This window comes from Cavia porcellus, unplaced genomic scaffold (genome assembly GCF_034190915.1).
Source record: "Cavia porcellus strain 051 isolate PalLab524CR breed Dunkin Hartley unplaced genomic scaffold, mCavPor4.1 scaffold_25, whole genome shotgun sequence".
Classification (NCBI taxonomy): Eukaryota; Metazoa; Chordata; class Mammalia; order Rodentia; family Caviidae; genus Cavia; species Cavia porcellus.
In genome coordinates, this window is record NW_026947508.1 from 17,972,772 (window position 1) to 17,994,522 (window position 21,751).

Below are 21,751 nucleotides of genomic sequence, written 5' to 3' on the forward strand. Positions count from 1 at the left end.
CGGAAGGAAAAAGGGGCGGGCCAACCTCCAGTTTGCTTGACTCCTGAGCCGCCTCCTGTCCGTCGCGAGAGTCTCTGCAGCGCCCTCTGGAGTTCCAAGCGGGCAAATCTCAAGGAAGCCTGGGCCGCGCTCCTAATGGACTAAGGAGAGTTTTACAAAAGCAAGGACTTGACTTGGGGGGGGGGTAAGTCTTGAAGGTGAGGGGGCTCAGAGTGTGCTGAGAATTTGTGAGTTCACTTGTGCAACCATACTCCAGCGGTAGGCTGAGGCCAGATCACGAGTTTTACTTGGTGGGGAATTAAGGAGCCAGAAGGCGCTTTTGGTTTGGTCTAGTTTTTTTTTGGGGGGGGGGCGAGGGCACGGGATCTTTCAGCAATCCTCCCACCTCAGCCTCTCAAATGTTGGCATCATAGGTGTGTGCCATCAGGCCCCACCATCGGAAGCTTTTCAGCTGGGTATTGATGAGAAAAGCCCAGAGATGGGCCAACGAGATTAGAGGGGTGTTGTAACAGCCCCGGAAGATATAATGAGGTAGATCGATGATGGGGAACGCATCATGAGAGGGGAGCAGAGGGAAAGTGGGCACTGAAAGAGCGGGTATGATCGTTTTGCTAGTGTTTATTGAGGTCGCTTTGGGAATTGAGGCACTTCAGAGTGTAGCATTTGTGGGGTGTAGTGGACACATCTGTAACCTCAGCCCTTGGGAGGCTGAGGCAGGTAGATCACTGAGAGTTTGAAAACACCTGGACTATCTGGCCAGACCTGTCTCAAACCAGCAAAGAAACAAGAGTGTAACCTCTAACTGGAGGAGCTGGGATGCAGATCAGTGGTAGAGGCTCATGGGAAATCCTCCAGGGCTCCCACAGGCTGTGTGTGCATCATGTGGAGTCCACCAGTGCAGGAAACACAAATCAGAAGCCACATGACCACATGTGGTGCAATCGGTGGTAAGGGCAATTTGTCAGAGCTGGAGGGAAGCTTGCAGAGCTCTGGCACTTTTCTCTTCCCTGCCCCTCCCATTTTACAGAGTGGGAAACTGAGGCCCAGAGTAGGGAAGGGAGCTGTCTAAGATATGCAGCTGGTTTGCACCAAAATGGAACCAGAATCCAATCTCAGCAGATGTGGTATCAATGCCTTTCTCTGCTCTTGTGTTGCTCCTGGGAGAAGGCAGCCTAGCATGACAGAGCTACACACTTCCTCCTCCTGGGAGTGAACAGGAAGGAAGGACTTTGCACGCATGATTGATGAAATTTCAGCACGATTAGCGTGAGCCTAAGTCCAAAAGCTGGCATGCACTGAAGAAAGGCATTTTCTGGCTTTACAAATCACCCAGTCAGAGGAAATTTGCTACAAGAAAATACAAAACCATAAACTGAACATCAGACCAGCCCGGACAATGAGACAACTTAGAGAGACCCTGTCTTTTTTTGTTTTTGGCTTTTTTTTCGTTTTTATCGGTACCAGGGACCGAACTCACCACTGCCTGCTTTCAAGGCAGGTGCTTATGCCACTGAGCTAAATCCCCAGCCCCAAGAGCCTGCCTTAAAATGAAAACATAAAAAGGGCTGGGGACGTAGCTCAGTGTGAAGACCTGAGTTCAGTCCCCAGTACGGCCGGGGGGAGGGTGCACTGCCTCCCTTTGTACTAAACACATATACTGACTTTTATTTTCTTATCATTATTCCTAGGCAATACAGTATAACAACTATTTGTTTACCATTTCCATTGTGTTGGGTATCGCAAGTCATCCAAAGGTGATTTAAAGTATATGGCATCCCAAGGGCGGTGGTGCACACAGGTGATCAGCCTTTGGGAAGCTGAGGCAGGAGGATTGCTGTGAGTTCAAGGCCAGCCTGGAATATATAGCAAGGCTAAGTCTTCAAAACAAGTTGCAAAAAACAAACAAATACCTACCCCCCAAAAAGCCCATCTCACTAAAAGCCACAGCAGTAAGACCAGAGTTAACAGCAGGTCTGTGCTCCCTGGAGTTATTTCAATTAATCTCTACCACATGAGCCTGCGGATGCCCTTCATAGTGCCAACTGTAATTATCTTTATTTGCTTATTGAGGGTCATCTTATTGGAATGTAGAATGCATGTTCTCCTCAACCTCCAGTTGGGCAATCTCCTTTCTGGCTTGGGTATCCAGGACCTATCACACAGTCTGCACATATTTATGAGCCAGATAGAAGAGTGGATGGGCGGGAGGTACCTTGTCACATATGTATTTACTGAAGACAGTTTTTTGTGTTTTTGAAACAGGGTCTCACAAGTAGTTCACCCTGGCCTCAAATTCTGTGTGTCCTAGGCCAGCCTCAAACTCAATGATCTGCCTGCCTCAGCCTCCCAGGTGCTGGGATTGCAGATATGTGCCACCATACCCAGTCTGAAAACAGCTTTAATAAGTATCTTTCTTTTTATTGTGGTTGTGTCAGAATTAGTCTGCAATCTTTCCATCACCAACAGTGTATCTCACCCATCTTAAGCCCTTCTGGAGGGAAGCCAGCCCCTTCTGTATGTAGAGTTCTGTAATCTTCAGATGAATGGGCTGTGTTCCTGCCAGGCAAATGGATTGTGGCAGCCCAGCCTGGCATTCAGTAGGCAATGCCCCTACCTCCTGCTTGCTTCTGCTTGCCCTGCATCACAGGAATAAGTGGGGATGGGTGGGAAGGCTCTGGGGGTACAGAGAATGTTTGTGAGTAGCTTTCTTTTCCTCAGAGAACTACTTATTTCTGGTAACCCCACTAAGCAGTATGTCACAGCATCACTACAATATGGAGAAGAAGTCTGTATCTCCGTGACCCCAGCCTCCTCTGGGTTCCCCAGGGACCTCAGAGGTCACAGCGCTGGGAACAGGGATTTTCAGGTCAGAAGGACCCTTACCCAAACGAGATGCCCGAGCAGCAGGCTTGCATTTATCTCTGAAAAAGGCTGTCACAGCCTTCACCCACATCCCATCCCAGTTCTTGATCCTTAGGGGGATGGGATGGCCTGAGGGTGGGGCCTTTCATGGCTTCAGAAGCAAGGAGGCCCTGATGATTAAAGAGGAGCAGGCACAGCCTGGACAGCCCACTCCGTACCCTGAGTTCCCAGGAGAGCAGTCCATCCCTCTTGAGCTTGGAGCTCTGCTGAGTCCCTCGTGCCAGCCCTGAGGGCTCCCTGTGGGCTCCCTGTGGAGGATGCAGGCCCTGAGCCAGCATGGGGAAGGTTCCTGACCTGATGTGAACTGTCCTGGTCCCTGGGCCCCCAACGGCCATGTATGGGAAGCATGGCTGGGTGACGGCCGGAGGCCTGGCCTTGCTCCTCAGCACAAAGCATCAGTGTGCCCCTGGGGCTGGTTTAAGAAAGGTGGCAGGGCCAGACCTTTCTGTGACTTCTCCAGAGAGATAACCTGTCTGGCCTGAGTTGTTTGAGATTTCAGGGATCCGAGTGGAACATATCTGTGGAAGCCTGACCCAGTGTGACTTTCATGTCGGCCTCTGTCTCCGTGATGGAGGACTTCATGGAGGACCTGGGGGCTTCTTCTTTTCCCTCTGGCTTGAATCCCCTTAGGCACTTCTTCCAGTTGGCCAGGCGGTGCCGGGCAGAGGAGCAGACCTCCCTGCTGCGCCAGGCGTAGATGATAGGGTTCGCCAAGGAGTTGCCGAGGCACAGGATGGAGCAGAAAGCAAAGACTTCCTTGACCTTATTGTCCAGCGTGGTGGCCAGGCTGTAGGCCATGAGGACCAAGGCGGGGAACCAGCACACAAACAACACAGCCAACAAGAGCCCCAGCGTTTTGGCCAACCTCACATCCAGCCTCATCCGGGTCATTCCTGACACCGGCTTGTCCTGGTGCTTGGCAAGGCTGGCTACATGCTGATGGGCCTTCCAGAGGACGTGGCCATAGGTGTAGATGATGCCACAGAAGAGGATGGCAATGAACAGGAGCCAGCTCAGCAGGTAGTTATTTGGGATCAACGGGAAAAGCTCAGAGCAGAGTCTGGGACAGCATGTCCATCCCATGAGTGGCGGGTAGGATACGAGCGCCGAGATGACCCACATAATGCCCAGGGCCGCCAGCGCCCTCTTCCGGGTGAGCAGAGCTCTGTATGTCTGTGGGTGGCGTAGACAGAGGTAGCGGTCGATGGCGGTCAGCAGCAGGCTGCCCACAGAGGCTGTGAAGGTCATGGTCACGCTGCAGATCTTCAGCAGGAAGACGGTGTCGGAGTCCATGCCATTAAAGACGTGAAAGTTAACAAAGCTACAGACAAAAACCATACTGGCCAGGAGGTCAGCTCCGGCCAAGCTGCCAATGAACAGGTATGAGGGCTTCCTGCGGAGCCGGTGGGAGGACAGTGTCAGATAGACCACAGTCGCGTTCTCCAGGGCGCTGAGCAGCCCCAGCAGCGTGCACAGCACCGCAACCGCTATCCTCTGGGGACCACTCAAGACCATGTAGCTCTTCGTGGGGTCGAAGTCCGAGTTGGGCATGGAGCCATTGGCCACCTCCGTCTCCTGGCAGCCCTCCATGGGGCCCGCCTCTCCCCAGGCTTCCCCGGCTCTGCACAAGGCAAGAGGGAGAGAGTTTTCCAGTTAGTGCAGAAATGACCTCATCCATCCACCGACCCGCTTCTAACTTTTGCCTGAGAGGGTGGATTCATATGCTGAAAATGTTTGGTCGCCCTTTCTCCATTTAAGTGGGGGAGCCAGGTCTGCAGGAATACATCAAGCAGAAGTGCCTGGAAGCTTTTTGGCCTTTTGTTTTCCAAAGACTAATCTTAAGACTTCCTTTTAAAAGTAAGGGAAATCCCCAAGAGGAAAGTGAAACCGAGAAGTGAAATCTGGAGATTATGAGGTTTTTTGCTTCTTTTTGTTTTGGTTTGTCTTAATTTTTTTTGTCAGTTCTGGCAAGGTGCTGACTATTTATGTTTTGTTTTGTTTCATTCTGTTTAAAAAAAATTTTTTTTGCAGTACTGGCAATTTAACTTAAAATCTTGTCATTGAGCCACATTCCCAGCCCTTTTTTAATTTCTTAAAATTCTGAGGCAAGATTCCTCTAAGTTGCTAACTTGCCCAAGTTGGGTTTGAACTTGAGATCCTCCTGCCTCAGCCTTCTCACATGCTTGGATTGTAGGCATGTACCACCATGCCCAGAAAGTGCTGAAGTTTTAACAATTATTTGAGAATAGGAGATGGTCTTTTGACTTTATTCCAAATGATAGGAAGATAAACTATAGAAGGTAAAATATTTTGTACTACATAAAACATTAAATTTTAAGGTCAAACAATTATTCATTTTTAGTATATGTGTCACCTTTAAGAGAACACAAAGATTTGCATGACCAAATAAATGTATTTATTTATTTATTTTGACATGAGGGTCCTGCTATATTGCTTAGTTTGGCTCTGATTCCTAGGCATAAATGACCCTCCTGCATTAGCCTTCAGAAGACTTGGACTACATGTATATGACCCTATACTTGGCTATGGATAGATCTGAAAAAGAATCAAACCCTAGTACTTGGGAAGCAGGAGGATCGCTATGAATTTGGGGCCAGTCTGGACTATAGAGCAAAACCCTGTCTCAAAGAAAGAAAAAAACATTGGTAATTAAGCAGACAAAATATTCATTAATAATGTACAAGATTTAAATATGCAATTGTGATCAATAGGCTTAACTATCAACTTGATTGGCCTGGAATCACTTAAAGGAACAGTCAATCACACTGTGGGTATTTCTGGATGGGTCATGGAGGTGTGGTCTTGGAGGTCAATATTGGTCCCTCACCTCTTCCTCTCTGGTGCTGCCTCCCTGGCCACCATGAACTGAGCAGCTCTGCTCCACCAGGCCACTTCCACATGAGCGTAAAACCTTAAAACCAGCTGGCTGTGGACTGAAGCCTCAGAAACCATAAGCCCATAAACCATTTCTTTCCTTAAATCGTGCATGTCAGGTATTGGGTCCTAGCCATGGCAAAGCAGATTAATATAGCAATTAACAAATTTGATCTAATACATATTGAGCTCAGCATCAAATAATTGGAAATATACACTGTTTTGAAGCAGATGTGAACACTTACCAAAACTAAGTCCTAAGTGAAATATACACTTCAAAAATATTTAAAATGGTCTGCAGTATAAAAACTATGTTCCGGGGCTGGGCATTTAGCTCAGCGGCATAAGCATCTGCCTTGCAAGCAGGCAGCCATGAGTTTGATCCCCGGTACCGATAAAAACAAAAAAGACAAAAAAAAAAACCAAAAACCCCAAAAATTATGTTCCGACTATATGCAATGCACTTAGAAGTTAAGAACTTTAAAAATATAACTAATAGGGCCAGGGATACGGCTCAGTGGCACAGCAGCTGCCTGGCAAGCATGAGGTCATAAGTTTAGTTCCTGGTACCAAAAAGCACAAAACAAAACTATATATATAACTTCGCAGATGTGAAAACAAAATCATGCTTCTGGGTAAAAAATCAAAAAGGAATGTTATAAAATATATTGAAGTGAATGATATCAAACTGCAACACATTAAAACTTATGGGATATGTTTGAGTACTAAGGAAAAGAAAATTCATAGCCCTTAATGTTTATGTTTGAAAGAAAAAGTCCGATAAATTCATGGAACTAGAAAAATAACAGCAAAGAAAGAAAGAAAGAAATAGAAAATGAAAGAAAGAAGCCAGGCATGGTGGCTGTAATCCCAGCACTCAGGAGGCTGAGGCAGGAGGATCGTTGTGAGTTCAAGACCAGCCTGGGCTACAAAGTGAGCTCAAGGCCAGCCTGAACTGCATAAAGAGACCCTGTCTCAGAAAGACAAATAAATAAATAAATAAATAAAGTAACAGCAGCATAAATCCAGAGAAAACAGAAGATAGAAATAAGAGCAGAAGGCACACATTGTGGCGCACGCCTATAATCCCAGCACTTGTGAGACTGAGACAGGAGCACCCCATGACTTTGAGGCCAGCCTGGAATACACAGTGAGTTCAAGGGCAGCCTGAACTACATAGTGAGACCTTGTCTCAAAAAACCAAAAGCCAAAAAACACAAAAAGAAACAACAGCAGATATTAATGACTTGGAAAAACAATAGAAAGAGTTGACAAAGACCAAGCTAGTTTTTTTAAAAAGATAATAAAACACGTGATTTCAGGCAAGATCACTTAAGAAACTGCTCACTTTGGCAGCACATATACTAAAAGTGGAGCGCTACAGAGAAGGTTAGCGTGGCTCCTGTGCAAGGTGACACTCCAGTTCGTGAGGTGTTCCATATTTTTAGGGACGGTGGTAATCATGGTTAATTCCTTACTATCTGGTTTTAAAGTCCTGTATCATTTTCGTGATTTTGTTTTGATTGGTCTTACTCAGTTTGGTTTGGTTTGATTATACTGTATCTGATGACATGGGCAGCTATTGTGAAGCTAACAAGATGTATTATGGCAGCCATTGTTGATTTCCTGTTATCTTGTTTTAAAATCTGTGTCACTTTCACTCTTGTGTTATGATTGGCTTTATTCTGTTTTGTTTGGTTTTATTCTTTAAAAAAAAACAAAACAAAAAAGGTTTAAGAAAAGATTACTTAAGAAAAAAGGAGAAAAAACCCACAACTAAGAAAAACATTGAGTATGAAAGAACAATGGTCCAGAATCCTTTGTAAAGGTTCTCAACCTCAGCAGGAGACACAGAAATGCAAATTTTGCTCCGATGACAGTATCAGTGTGGGACCTGTGTGAAGCCACCAGCACTCAGTCACACAGGTGTGGGCTGGCTCAGTCACGCTGGGGAGAAGCTGTGACAGATTTAATGAACTTGAAGGTGTCTCCGCCCTCTTCCTGGGCAGGTGTTCCCAGCAATGTCCTGCCAAGGGCCTGGGGGACATGGACGAGAGTGTACATGTTGGCATTTTTGAAATTAAAAAAAAAAATTAAATAATTGAAATGTTCGTCAACTGGGAGAGGGATAAATACATTGTATGGCCCGTAGGAGAATACCATGAACAGTGCAAAAGAGCTGGAATGGGAAGAGTTAACAGGATAAAAAGAATTTTTTTTCCTGTCCTGGGGAGTGAACACAGAGCCTCTGCCCTGAGCTACATTCCCAGCCCTTACTTTTTAGTTTGAGTCAAGGTCTTGCTAAGTAGCCCAGGTTGAGATTGAATTTATGATCTTCCTGTCTCAGCCTCCCAGAGTGCTGGGAATACAGACCTGTGCCACCGTGCCTGGTTAGAATAATCCTGCTGTCCCCTAGAACCGAGGGTCAAATCCAGAGCCTCACACATGCTACTGAAGTGATCTGCTGCTGAGCTGCACCTCTGGCCCAATGTAAATCTCGGGAAACTCAACACTGAGCCCAAAGCCAGATCTCCTGGGAGCACTAGGACTTATGAGGTAGACGGGGGAGCAGAGATCTTGCAGTCAGTGGGTAGGGTATCTTAAGGAGGTAGGAAACTCTCCACAGGAGACAGAAAGCAGAGTCCTGCTTGAGGTGAAAGGAAGGATGTGACTCTCTTCAGATGGCTGTGTTGTATTTTATTTTTTTGCCATGCAGGAGCCAGGAGAGCTCTACCACTGAGCCCTTTATATTGCTGGTCTGATACTAAATTGCCCAGTCTGGGCTCAAACTAGTGACCCCCCTGCCTCAGCCTCCCAAGTGCTTGAGGAGATTACATCTGAGCCTCACCATGTCTGGCTCCTTTTTCTTTTTAAAATGCAGTTACAAGTAACATTTCAGTGTTGCACGGGGTTCCGGTTGTATTGTTTTGGGCAGCGCCACCGGTCCACAGCCTGCTGCTCTGCCTGTAGACGGGGCAGAGTGGTGCCTCAGCCCCAGGCGGCCAGCCCTGGCCTGTTCAGCTGGACACCTCCACTGGACACCCCCAGCTGCCCTACCATTTTCCTTTTTGCCTCCCCTGGGCTCTTTTTCTGGCTCCCCTTCCCTCCTAGACTTCCTTTTGAGCACCTCTGGAGCTCAGTCATGCGTGAGACTCCCAGCCTGCCTGCACACACACTGCCAGGTTCCATACTATCTTTCTCCCACACGAATGTTTGTGTGGATCTTAAATTCGCCAAAATATTTTTCCCAGCCATAATCTGATTTCATCCATACACCTCTATAAGAAAACAGTTGCGCCAGGTGCGGTGGTGCGTGCCCGTAATCCTAGCACTTGGGAGGCAGAGGCAGGAGGATTGCCACAAGTTGGAGGTCAGCCGGGCTACACAGCTGAAACTGCATAGCAAGACCCTGCCTAATTCCCAGCAGGTGGAGCAGAGGATTATGGTTGCTGTTGCTTCACAGATAATGGAGGCTCAGAGGTGTTAAAACATTTGGCGGAGGCCACACAGGTTAGCAGGCTTAGGGACTGGGCTCTACTATTTCTAGATCTTCTGTGCTTGCTACATAGTAAACAGTCAAAAACTAACTAATAAAACTCGCTGGGGTGGAAAGGGGCTGTCTCAACTGAATATAACCTGAGTGTTATAATCAGTTTCTTGTTGCTGGGAGATAAAACCCAACACCCCTTACTTAAAGTGGGTGAGACTAATTTTGGCTCACGTTTTAGAAGTTTTGGTCCTTGCATGGTCAGTGGCATGATGGAAGGGCCTGGGCGGAGGGCAGTTGCTGCTTGTGACAACCGGGAAGCAGAGAAAATAAAGGGAGGCACCTGAGGGAGATCAGCCTTCAGGCCACGCCCCAGGTGATCCATCACTTCCGCCCAGATCCCACCTCCTAACAAGAAGTTAGCTACTGCACCTCCATGTGCATCACCACCCAAAAGCCCTGCCTTTTGGAGGCTCTTTGGGGACCGCTAGATATAAACCATAACATTCTGCCCCTGGCTTCTAAGACTCATGCACATCTTTTCATGCCAAACGTATGTAGTCCACCTCAGGGGCACACTAGCCGGGCTCCCAGGCCTCCTTCTGAAATCTGGGTGAAGTTTTCTGGACCCCACGGCTCTTGCATTCTTCATGCCTGTAAAATCAGCCCCCTATGGACAACTCTAAGGTCCACTACCAGCCTGAGCAGTGGCTGGGCCTCCTTGGATCATAGTTGATGCAACCTCTGAGGCTGAACACTGTGAAAGGAATCTCAGAGAAGATGAGATCTTGCGCCCTGTGCTCTCCAAGCAAAATCTGAAGATAAAAGTTTCCTGAGATGCCCTGGGGGCATCTTCCCTGTGGTCCTGACTCAAAATACTTAGCTTTTTTATAATGCAAACATTTTCAACAATGAAGCTCTCTTTTGCTTCCATTTACAGATCCCAGGTTTACAGGAGCTTTCTTTCTGGTGAAATTCAGCCTATGAAAGCACCCATTTGCTCTTGATTATCAATGTAGAGCTGGCTAAAAGCCATATCCATTCCATATCCTGAAAGTTGCGGTGCCTTGAAATTTCCTCTACCAGATTGTTCCGCCATCCTCAATGTTGGTCTTCCACAAGGTCTCAGGATATGACCAAAGTGCATGAGCAAAATGCAGACAAAACACAACACCCATGCTCTCTAGCCTGACTACCAAATGAGATCCTTGTTCCCAGATGAAATCTCCTGAGCCTGGTCTTTGTTTTTTTTTTTTAGCATTTTTGTTGTTGTTCTTTGGGTACCGGGGATCCAACTCATGACCTCATGCTTGCCAAGCAAGCATTTACGCCGCGGAGCTAAACCCCTGGCCAAGCTTGCTCTTTGCTGTCTGCTTCTTTTATCAACATTCTGAGTTCTGACCAGAATCTCTCATTCTTAAGCTTGGTTTACAACATCCTAGGCACCCCTCTACCCAGCAGCTCTAAACCTTTCTAAACTCTTCCTGCACTCCAGCTCCAAAAGCTTCTGCAACCACATGGTCAGGTATAGTCCTGGCAAGGACCCCACTTTTCCAGTACCCAAATCTGTCTTAGTAACTCTCTCATTTCTAGTATCATAATATTTGGTACCTGCAGTTTGAAGGAGGAAAGATTTATTTTTGGCTCACATTTTAGAAGTTTCAGTCCTTGATCGCAGAAGAGCCTGGGCACAGGAAAGCTGCTCGCTTCATGACAGTCGGGAAGCAGAATGAAAGAAAGAAGCAGGAAGGGAGATGGAGACCCCTCCAGGTCACGCTTGGTTCCCGCCCCTTCTGACCAGACCCCACCTCCCAGCAACAGCTCAGCTATAGCACACCCATAATTCAGTCACCTTCCAGGAGGCTGGAGTCCCACCTATGAGTGCATGAGGCTCGTGGAGGACATCTAGTTTTAAACCATAAAACCAAATCAGGATGCAAGGCTTACGGCAGCGGAGTGTGGGGTTCGAGTCCCAGCGATGGGCCTCGTTTGATCCTGAGCTCCTTTCTCCTTTCTCATCTGTTAAGAGGTAAGGTCCCTTGTGAGGATTTAAAGAAATTAATAAGTGAATCTGTTTGTTGCTGCTCTTATTATTAGGAGCATCTTCAAACAGGGAGAATCTGCTCACTCCAGGAAATTGTGAAAAAATACCTTGCCTGAGGCTGGGAGTGTAGTTAGTGCTAGAGTAATTGCTTAGTGTGTGCAAGGCCCCAGGGTCAATCCCCTGTGGCACACACACACATACACATACACACACACTGTACACAGTCTGCTGTGATAGTTCATATCTGTAAGCTCAGCACTTGGGAGGCTGAGGCAGGAGGATCACCATCAGTTTGAGGCCAACTTGAACTACATATAGAGATTCTGTCCCCCCCCAAAATTAAATTAAATTAAAAAGTGCCTGGCATATCATAAAAACTCAGTAAATGGCAATTGTAATTCAGTGTCCTTAGAATTTTTTATTTTTCCTGGACTGGGCAACCTGTGGGTGCTCTACCATTGAACTAAATCCTTAGCTTTTTTCTAGTTTTATCGTCTTTAATTAATTAATTTGCTTGTTTATTTGTAGTACTGGGGATGAACTAGAGCCTTTACACTGAGCTACATCCCGGCCCTTTTTTATTTTGGGACAGGGTTTTGCTAAGTCAGTAAGTAAGTAACCCACGGTGGGTTAACACTTGGGATCCTGCTGCCTCAGCCTCGCAGGGTGCCAGAATTACAGACCTTCACCAGCATACCTGGCTCTTTTAAAACAGGTTCTCACTCAGTTGCCCAAGCTGGCCTCAAATGCCCTACCCTCCTGCCTCAGCCTCCTGGGTGGCATGCACCACTCTACTGGCAGTGCTCTTGAGATTTTTAAGCAGCTCCTTCCATTATTTCCAGAACCCTTTTTCATGAAACAGGCCACTTGCAAGCAGCACAGGCAGCAAGATAATTCATATAAGGTCACCCAACAAGTTAGCAGCAGAACTGGACCTTAGTCACACCTCCCATGTCACCAGGGTAACTCTTGCACTGGGAAGCGGGGAAGAGGCATTCTCAGAGGCGGTGCCCTCTTTTGGGTGTTGTCAAGGTCACACCTGAGCTGAGACAGAAATCAGTGCCTGCTGGTTCTCAACCCTCGTCACAGGGAAGTGAAAGATGGTGCACAGACAATGCCAGTCCTTCTCAGGGCCCAGTCCCCAGTTGCCACCTGGAAGCTTCCAGCGCAGGTGGCTGAGGCAAGGTGTCACCTTCCCTGGCTGCTTCCCCCCGCAGCAGGAACCCTCTCCCCTTGCTCCCTTGGAAAGCTGCCCCTGCCGTCAGGGAATGGCTTACCCTATGTGCAATCCGGCCTAGAAGGGGGTCCCTGGCATGGCGGTGACTGGCATCTGTGGCTCATTCATGCAGCTGCCGAGATCTGCTCATCGTCCAGAATGGGGCAATGTGGGGGATGCAGGAAATGCAGGCGTGAGGACAGAGGTCCTAGCAAGACAACATCCGAAAACAACAGGATGCAGCGAGGGGCAGGAAACGCAGCTCCCATCCCCTGCCCCCGTGGGTGGAACATCTGGCTTCTCCAAGGACCTGTGTCTGGGGCGAGGCTGATCTGAGTAGGTCTGCTCCCTCCCCGATGGCTCTTCTCCCACCTCTGTCACACTTGTCAGGTGACTTCTGGTGAGGCCCCTTCAACTTTCTGAGCCACTTTTCTCATCCGTGAAGTGACAGTAACAACACCTGTCCCCTTCTTACAAAGCCCGAGGCAGATGACTTCTGTCATTATTTTGTGAAAGGGCCACATGTGGACTTTATAAGGGGACTGATTCTTTCAAAGTATGTATGATGTGTATCTGAGCTAGGCACGGGGTGCACACCTGTAATTCAGGTGTTGGGACGCTGAGACAGGAGGATCACAAGTTCCAGCACAGCCTGGGAAACAATTTAACCTGCTTCAAAATATAAATAGAAAGCGCTGGGGATATAGTTTAGCATGGAGGCTCTTGGCTCAATCCCCAGTACTGCAAAATGAATAAATTAAAATAAAAGCACAAGATGTGGTGGCGCACAGCTATAATCTCAGTACTTGGGAAGCTGAGGCAGGAGGACCACTATGAGTCGCAGGCCAGTGTGGACTACATAGTGAGTTCAAAACCATCCTGGACTATGTAGGGAGATCTGTGTCAAAATCAGTCAGTCAGTCAATCAACCAAAACATGCTAGCTCAGTGGCAGCATCGTGCCTGCTGTGTGAGGCCTGGCTTCAAATTCTCAGCACCACAAAGGGAAAGAGAGACTTGTATTGGTGCCTTGTTTCGGGGAAAGGTGAGCCGGAAGTGTGAAGTGAAAGAGGTCACTGTCGCAGCTGCCACGGGGCTGCAGGTGAGGAGGAGGGTGACCCTTCGCCTGTGACGACTGGATGCCACCAGCTGCCTCGTTTGATTTTATTTTGGTGCTGAGGGAGGCACCCGGGGCTCTCACATGCCACGTATGTACTGTCTCCCTGAGCTGCTCCCAGCCACCTTGCTTACACCCTGACTGGGGGAAGGCTTGGGTTCTAGTCCCTGTCTCACCCTTGAGTGGCTTTGGCCAGGTCCTGTCTCCCTTCTGGGGCTTCCTTTTCTCATCATCAAAGCAGTGGATTGATGGGTGGTTCTTAAAGTCTCCTTCGGGAGACTCAGCATGTTTGATCCCAGTGTCATAGGTTTTGAATCCAGACCTCCCTGGATCCACATTCGGCTCTGTAGTGTATGGCCTGATGGCCTTGGGCAGGTTACTACACTTCTCTGAGTCTCTATTTTACTCATCTGTAAAATGGGAGAAATTCTACCCATATCCTGTGGTTGTGCAGATTGATGCTAAGCCCATGATGCCTGACTTACAATAGATGACTAATGAAAGGCAAGAAACGCTCAATCAGATTAGTTTATGGCTTTTTTGTTTTTTGTTTTTTTGAGACAGAGTCTCACTACGTGGTGCAGGCTGGCCTTGAACTTGTGGCAATCCTCCTGCTGAGGCAATCTGCCTCCCAAGTGCTGGAATCACAGGTGTATGGCACCATGTCTGGCCTCTGTGTAAGAGGTTAGCTTAATCTAGGTAGAAAGATCCCCTCTCACTCTCACCTGATGCTTTTTCACCACTGAGGCCAAACCGAACCATTTCTAATAAACTACTGGACCTGCAAAAATGACGCACTCCCTTTTTTGTGGTGGTGGTGGTACCAGTATTGAACCCAGGTTCTCTGCACTGAGCTACACCCCAGCCCACTTCGCATTTTTTAAGACCAAGTTTCCCTTAAGTGAGTACCTTGCACAGGCTGGGCTCAAACTTGTGATCCTCCCAGACCATTGGGATTTCAGGCTAGTGGCCACGAGGGCATTAGAATGTGAAGGTCCTCAGGACGAGTCACCTGCAAGATTTTTGAAGTGGACCCAAGCGACTTTTGAGAAGCAGAAGAGAGTCTGAGTACACGGTAACAGCAGGAGGGCCTGCCTCACCTTTCATGAGGCTCTGCAAAGGGCCCTTAGCAAGCAGTGGGGACAGCCTGGTAACCCGCCTGGGCCTGCACAGACAGGAGTGAGTGTGTGTGTGTGTGTGTGTGTGTTGGATGGGCTTCATTACACTCAGCATTTCTGTTTTGCAGCTCAAGGCAGGAGCTAAAAGGTGAAATGATTTGTCTTCGGTCATGCAAAAGAGCCAAGCCAGTCCTGGTGGTGCATACCTGTAATCCCATGCACTCTGGGAGGCTGAGGCAGGAGGACTTAGAGTTTGAGTCCAGCCTGGGCAATTTAGTAAGATCTTGCCTCAACATAAAGAACAAAAAACAGAGTTGGGGAGCTGGGTGTGGTGGCAAACGCCTGGAATCCCACACTTGGGAGGCTGAGGCAGGAGGATCATTGTGAGTTCAAGACCAGCCTGGCCTACAAACTGAGCTCAAGGCCAGCCTGAACTGCATAGCAAGACCCTGAATCTAAAAGACAAACACCAAACCAAACCAAAACAAACCAAACCAAACCAAAACAAAAAACAGTTGGGAACACAGCCTCATGGGAAGGCCTGGGTTTGAGCCCTAGTCCTCCCCTCCTTCACCAACCAGAGGGTAGAGCCCAGGCTGTCCTGGCACTGTGCTGCCTTCCAGCTGTGGAGCTGGCTCCCAATGCTTTCTCCTGGGCACCTGTCATCTCACTGAAGGCCTCTGAAATATCAGACACAGTATCAGGCTCTCCCTTTCCTGCTTCAGCAGAGCCAAGGCCAGGGGCTGTTACATCCTCTGCCCTTTGGTCTTTGTTTTTCAGTGCTAAAAATCGAACCCAGGGTCAGGGCCTAACCAGGGCCTCACTAGGGCCTTGTGCATGCTAGGAAAGTGCTCTGTCACTAAGCTATGCGCTGGTCTCTTCTCTTCACCTTTAAACTAGGAATTGGAATTCTTCCCCTCCCCCCAGGACTGAGGATTGAACCAGGGATGCTCTACCACTGAGCTATATCCTCAGTCCCTTTTATATTGAGATAGGATCTCACTAAGTTACACAGACTGGACTTAAATTGTAACCCTCCTGTGTCAGCCTCCAGAGTAACTGGAATGATAGCCCTGTGCCATGAGCTGGCCCCTATCCCTTTTTCTTTTTTCTTTTCTTTTCTTTTCTTTCTTTCTTTCTTTCTTTCTTTCTTTTTTTGTTCTTTTTGAGACAGGGTCTTGCTATGCAGTTCAGGCTGGCCTTGAGCTCACTTTGTAGTGCAGGCTGGTTTTGGACTCTCAGTGATCCTCCTGCCTCAGCCTCCCGAGTGCTGGGATTACAGGCCTGCACCACTATGTCCAGCTCCTATATCCCTTTCTCAAGGACAATCTGATACAGAAAATCACTGGAAACTGGGTGAGATTACAGTGTCAGTGCCTGATAATGGAGAGTGGGTCTGGGGGACCTTGGAGGCAGCTTGCTACAGGTGAGATCTTAATCAGCTAATGAGAGAGGGGGCAGGTTGGGAGGCCTCCTAACAATCACAACCTCAGCACTTGGCCCCTGGGTCCACGCAGGAAGCCTTTGTACGGAGCAAGTGTTACAGCGTAGCGTGGGGACAGAGGAGCCTGAAGGATGGAGTGCCAGGGCTCGCTGTCACCATGCTTCCTGATGAAAGGTGCGGGTGGGGACTGACTTCATGTCCTGTGGCCCCCTCCCCTCCCCCATCGCAGCTGCTCAGTCTCTTCCTGGCTTGGCCAGGTCCCAAAGGGTCTGGCTCCTGCCCCAGCCGGGGTTCTGCTTCCTTTGTAGGGCAGCAGCAGCGGGGTGGGGTTGCGGTTCCAGCTGGTTCCCCTCACAAAAGGGGGAGCAGGGAAGCGATGGGCAGAGATGGGGAGGTTCAGCCCAGCAACACCGCTGTGATTACGCCATGCAGCCAACATCGAGCGAGCGCTGACCACACACCACGTGCAAGGCACCAGCCTACACAGCGCACATTACGGAAACTGGCACCAGCAGAGGGGCTGATTTACCGGGCTCTGGGCTGCTGAGATCTGGGGATGGTGACAGGAGGATGACAGAGGGCAGTGATGCAGGACTCGGGGTGCAGCTTGGTGGCACAGCATGTCGCCAGCACCAGAAAACAAGATGCAGAGATAGCTGCTTGTTTTATGCTAGCTACTCACCTGAACTGTTTCTTGGCTTTCATTTTAATTTTTTGTGGCACTTGCCTGCAATCCCAGCCCTCTGGAAGGCTAAGGAAGGAGAATCACAAGTCCAAATCCTGCTGGGCAATTTAGCAAGAGGCTGTTGCAACATAAAAAATAAGCCGGATGTGGTTGTGCATGCCCGTAATCCCTGCACTAGGGAGGCTGAGGCTGGAGGATCGCTGTGAGTTTGAGGCCTGCCTAAACTGCACAATGAGACCCTGCCTCAAAACACATAAGCAAACAACAACAAAAAGAAGTCTCTAGCACCTCCAGAGGCTGAGCCTACACGGGGTCATCCTTGATGGTCTTTGCCTCCCTGTCTCATCCCACGGGGAGGTCCTCAGGGACACGGCAGACGTGATGCCATCATCTGGGGTCTCCTGGTCTCTTGGTCTCTGGCCCTACCTTTGGCCACATGTCCCTGTCCCACGCAACTCCTCAAAGACCAGGTCCTCTGGCACCACCTCCTCAGTGCTGTCCCCGTCCCCACCTGGGGGAAAGCTGCTGACCACTGCAGCCACAGCCTTGTCCCCCCACCCCGTGTCCCCCTGCTTCCTCAGCAGCCGGGGACATTGCCGTTCCGTGCTCCTGGGTGCCCCTTTAGGTTACAGGAGGAGCAGGGTCTGGAACCCCTGAGCCACCCAGAGCTGGCACCGAGTTCTGATTTGCAGTCATGCCCAGCCTTGTTCTTTCTCACCGCCGCAAACATTTTGCTCTGGCTGTGGCTGTGATGGTGCTGAAGGGGCGCTTGCTTGGGCATCTATCTGGTCTTCCACTGGTGGACCGTGACCGTCACCACTCTTCCTCCTTTGCAGTCCTTAATCAATTTTAATTTCATTCCCAGGTTAATGACCCACAGGCCAATCACCCACTGAATCCTTTTTATTTGGTACCAGGGATCAAACTCACAACCTCGCAGTTGCCAGGCAGCCTCTAATACTGCTAAGCTAAATCCCTGACCCCCCAGGGGGACCGCTTACTGGGACACTTAGCGGTGGCTTTTGTGCTGGAGGAGCCAGGCTGAACTCCAGAACACCAGGGTGAAGCAAGCAGAGGGGGTGCTCCAGCGGTCTGAGTCTCCATCGCTTGAGGTTCAGTGTGACACTCACCATGGTGGGACTGTCTTGTCCTGGGGGAGTTTTTCTCCTCTCCCAAGTAAAGGGCCTGAGTCGTTTCTATCCTGTCCCTTTGATATTGGCATCCACCAGTTAGTTGGCTCATGGCCACTGTGTCTCCGATGCAAACCTCGGTCGGGATGTCCTGGTAGCTGACTGTGAAGGTGAGGATGTCCCAAAAGTCTCAGCCCAGGTCCAACGCCCCCTGCTCCTCTGTGCATCTGAATCGCGAGCGGCCGGGAGGTACTAGACACTGCAGGAGCCACGGCAGCCCTGAGGACCGGGAGTTGCTCACAGACAGTTCTGAAGCTCAGAGCCATGAAAAGATAAGGGTGAGCTGAGGATGCATCACCCAGTAGTGTTTCCCTCGAGGCCTCTCAACCCAAAATCATTCCAATAAGGTGTACTTTGTGCAATCCTCAATCTTTTTGCCTCTCTGTGGTCTCATAGCCGATAGAGGTCACAAATTAGGACCAGGTTTTTCTGAAACCCCTGGATTTCTATTTTCTGTTTGTATTCCTGTTCGCTAAGAACTGAGAACAAGAAATAAATACATAGACAGAGGTATATGAGGCAGCTGGGGCCCCGCTTAGGAATTCTAACTGTTTCTTATTGAAGTGGGAAAATGACTTGCTTCTTTGAGCCTCAGTGTCCTCATCTATAAAATGGGAATAACGAAGGAGCCTTCATTCAGAGCTATGGTGAGGACTGATTAGGTAGGGGATGCAGTAAATACATACTAAGTTGTCTGGGTGGCCCTGGGTAGTTAGGAAACACTGCTGCTATGTTTGGTGACTATGTGTGCATTTTTCTGTACAGTTGCTTAGTGGTTGTATCCCAAATTTAAACAGTAGAATAAAATAGCAGAGTTGGACATTCATTGGAAGAATGATAGCCTCCTTACTAAATGATGCTGGAAAAACTGTAAGATTAAAACTCTTTCACCATGTACTAAGCTAAAATCAGAATGGATCAAAGATCTTCGTATTAAAACAGACACATTAAATCTGCTGGAAAATACAGGAGGTAAAACTCTTGAAGGCACCAGTGCAGGCAAAGACCATATGAACAAAACTCATTTGCACAGGAACGATTACAAAGAATCAACAGCTGGGATCTTACCCTTTTGAAAAGCTTTTGCACAGCAAAAGAAACCAACAGCAGAGTGAAGAGACAAGCCACAATGTGGGCGAAAATATCTGCCAGCTGTTCCTCAGACAACGGATTACTATTGAGAACATATAAAGACCTCAAAAACAATCAGGCCTCTCAGATTTAAAGACTCAATCCAAAAATGGGCACCTGAGATGAATACACACTTCTCAAATGAAGAAATACAAACAGCAAGTAAATACGTGAAAAAATGTTCAACATCACTGGTCATTTGAGAGATGCAAATTAAAACAACACTGAGATTCCACCTCACCCAGAAAGAATGGCTATTTTTAAGAAATCAACCAATAACAAATGCTGAAGGGGCTGTGGGAAAAAGGAGCCCTTCTCCACTGTTGGTGGGAATGTAGACTGATGCAACCACCATGGAAAGCGGTGTGGAGATTCCTCAAAAAACCAGGACTAGAGGCCTCATTTGATCCAAATATTCCCCTTCTGGGTATCTTCCCCAAAGAATTAAAAAACATCATAGTCATACCACAGCCACACCCATGTTTATAGCAGCACAATTTGTAATAGCCAGATCTTGGAAACAACCTAAATGTCCATTAACTGAGGAATGGATAAAAAAGATGTGATATTTTTATACAATGGAGTACTACTCAGCCTTAAAGAAGGATAAACTGGAGACTTTTATAGGTAAATGGATGCAACTTGAGACTACACTCATTAGTGAAATAAATAAGACACATCTAGACATCACATTTTCTCATTAGTGTGAGAAGCTGAAAGTAACAATATATGTATATGTATAAACAATAGTTAAGATAGCTGTACTACTGATTTCTCTGCGCTCACTGAAGAGAAAGATTGGCTAGTATTTTCTGATGACTGGATGCAGGAGTCTTGTGCTCTAGGTGAATGATCTGGGGATGACAGTGTGCAATGTGTAAACCATTGTTGCTCCCTGATTAATGTGTTTTAAAATTTAGTTTTAGTTTTTTTCTTCTTCCTTTTTTTTCTTTTTCTCCTTGAAATAAAATGGAGTTGGAAAAAAAATAAAGTATCTTTGTGATTAAAAAAAACCTCAATACCAGCGTTGGACTTGACCATCTTTAATCGCTTGACTCATAGCCAAATGTGGTACTGAATACCTATAATCCCAGCACTCTGGGAGGCTGAGGCAGGAGGACAGCAAGTTTGAGCCAAGCCTGTGAAATTTAGCAAGGGTTTGCTTCAATAAAACCTTATTTTTAAAAAGGGTCTGGGTGGAGGGGGAGATGCAAAAAAAAAAAAAAAAGGGGTCTGGGATGTTGCTCAGTACAAGGCTCTGGGGAGTTTAATCCCTAGTACTAAAAAAACCTCTTGACTCAGAATTTGTTTCATAGTAGTATAAAATTTTACAAATCCCAGTGGAAATTACAGAAGCTATTTCATCATTTTCTATGGTCCGTGAAAAAGGGAATTATTTTAAGTCAAATGTCCTATTTAAAGTAAGTATATCACTTAAAAAGTTTTAATTAATATTTGTTTTAAATCTTTAAATTATATGCATGATGTAAGAAAACAAATTTTGGCTACTCTCTACTTTGCAAGTAGTTTATATGTTAGATTTAAATTCCTGACAAGAAAACACAAGGCTGCTTGACAAAAACAATTTTTTTTTTAAATTTCAGGGGAGGGCTGAGCTCCATTCTCTGGGGGTCTCACCTCATGGCCCAGGCTGGCCTCAAATTTACCATTGTCCCAAGCAGTGGGGATTACAGGCATATGCTGCTACATCTGGTACTTGGAAAATTTTAAGGTAATATTTTAGTGAGGGCCAAATGTATATTAAAGTGGACCGAAATATAGCACAAGGATATCAAACCTTCATGATATTGGGGTTGAATTTTTTTCATTTAATAGTCAAAGAGTCCATTTATACCTTTAAAAAAGAAGGTTATGCTTGTTATATGGTGAGATAAAATAGGTCTCAGGTCCCTGATTGCAAGACCCTCACTGCAAACACCTGCAGGTAAAGATCATCTGTCCAGTTAACAGAGGAGAACAGGTGCATATTTTCTCATTTTAACAATCCTTGGTAAAACAGCCCTTGCACTTTTGCTAAGCACTAGAATTTCCCTCGTATGTTGGGTAAAACATTTGATCAGTGGGATCAGAGATTTAGCTTAGTGGTTCAAGCACTTGCCTGGTAAGTGTGAGGTTGTGAGTTCGACCCCCAGTACCAAAAAACAAAAACAAACAAAAATTGATCAAATAAATCCAATTTATGAAACTTGAGGAAAATTTGAGGAGTTAATCATTTTTCTTCTTATTTCTCTGATTTTTTTTTGAGAGTTGAATTTTGGCACTGAGCTACAGTCTTTTAATATTTTAACATCTTTCTTGTTTGTTTTTTGAGGCAGAGTCTCTATGAAGTCCAGACTGTCCTTGAACTCACTATGTACCTCTGGCTAGTTTTAGACTTGCAGGGATCCTCCTGCCTCAGCCTGCCAAGTGCTGGGATTACAGGGATGTGCATTTTCTTTTTGGAGATAAGGTCTCACTAAGTCACCAAGTTGTCCAGGTTGGG

At 47.3% G+C, this 21,751-nt stretch overlaps 1 protein-coding gene and 1 non-coding gene across 13 annotated transcripts in view; one reads left to right on the forward strand and one right to left on the reverse strand.

The window, feature by feature from the left end:
* Window positions 1–21,751, reverse strand: part of Cnr2 (cannabinoid receptor 2) — a 27,977-nt gene continuing 6,226 nt past the window's right edge. For 2 of the 12 annotated variants that reach the window (XM_063235759.1, XM_013154100.3), the window contains exon 2: window positions 2,398–4,543. In XM_063235759.1, coding sequence (XP_063091829.1) covers window positions 3,418–4,512 — 1,095 coding nt within the window. In that variant the 5' untranslated portion in view covers window positions 4,513–4,543 and the 3' untranslated portion in view covers window positions 2,398–3,417. The other 10 variants (XR_010043008.1, XR_010043009.1, XM_063235761.1 and 7 more) reach the window with 10 other exon arrangements.
* On the forward strand, window positions 7,158–7,263 carry LOC111757243 (U6 spliceosomal RNA). The gene has a single exon (XR_002791618.2). It is a non-coding gene; the product is annotated as a U6 spliceosomal RNA (small nuclear RNA).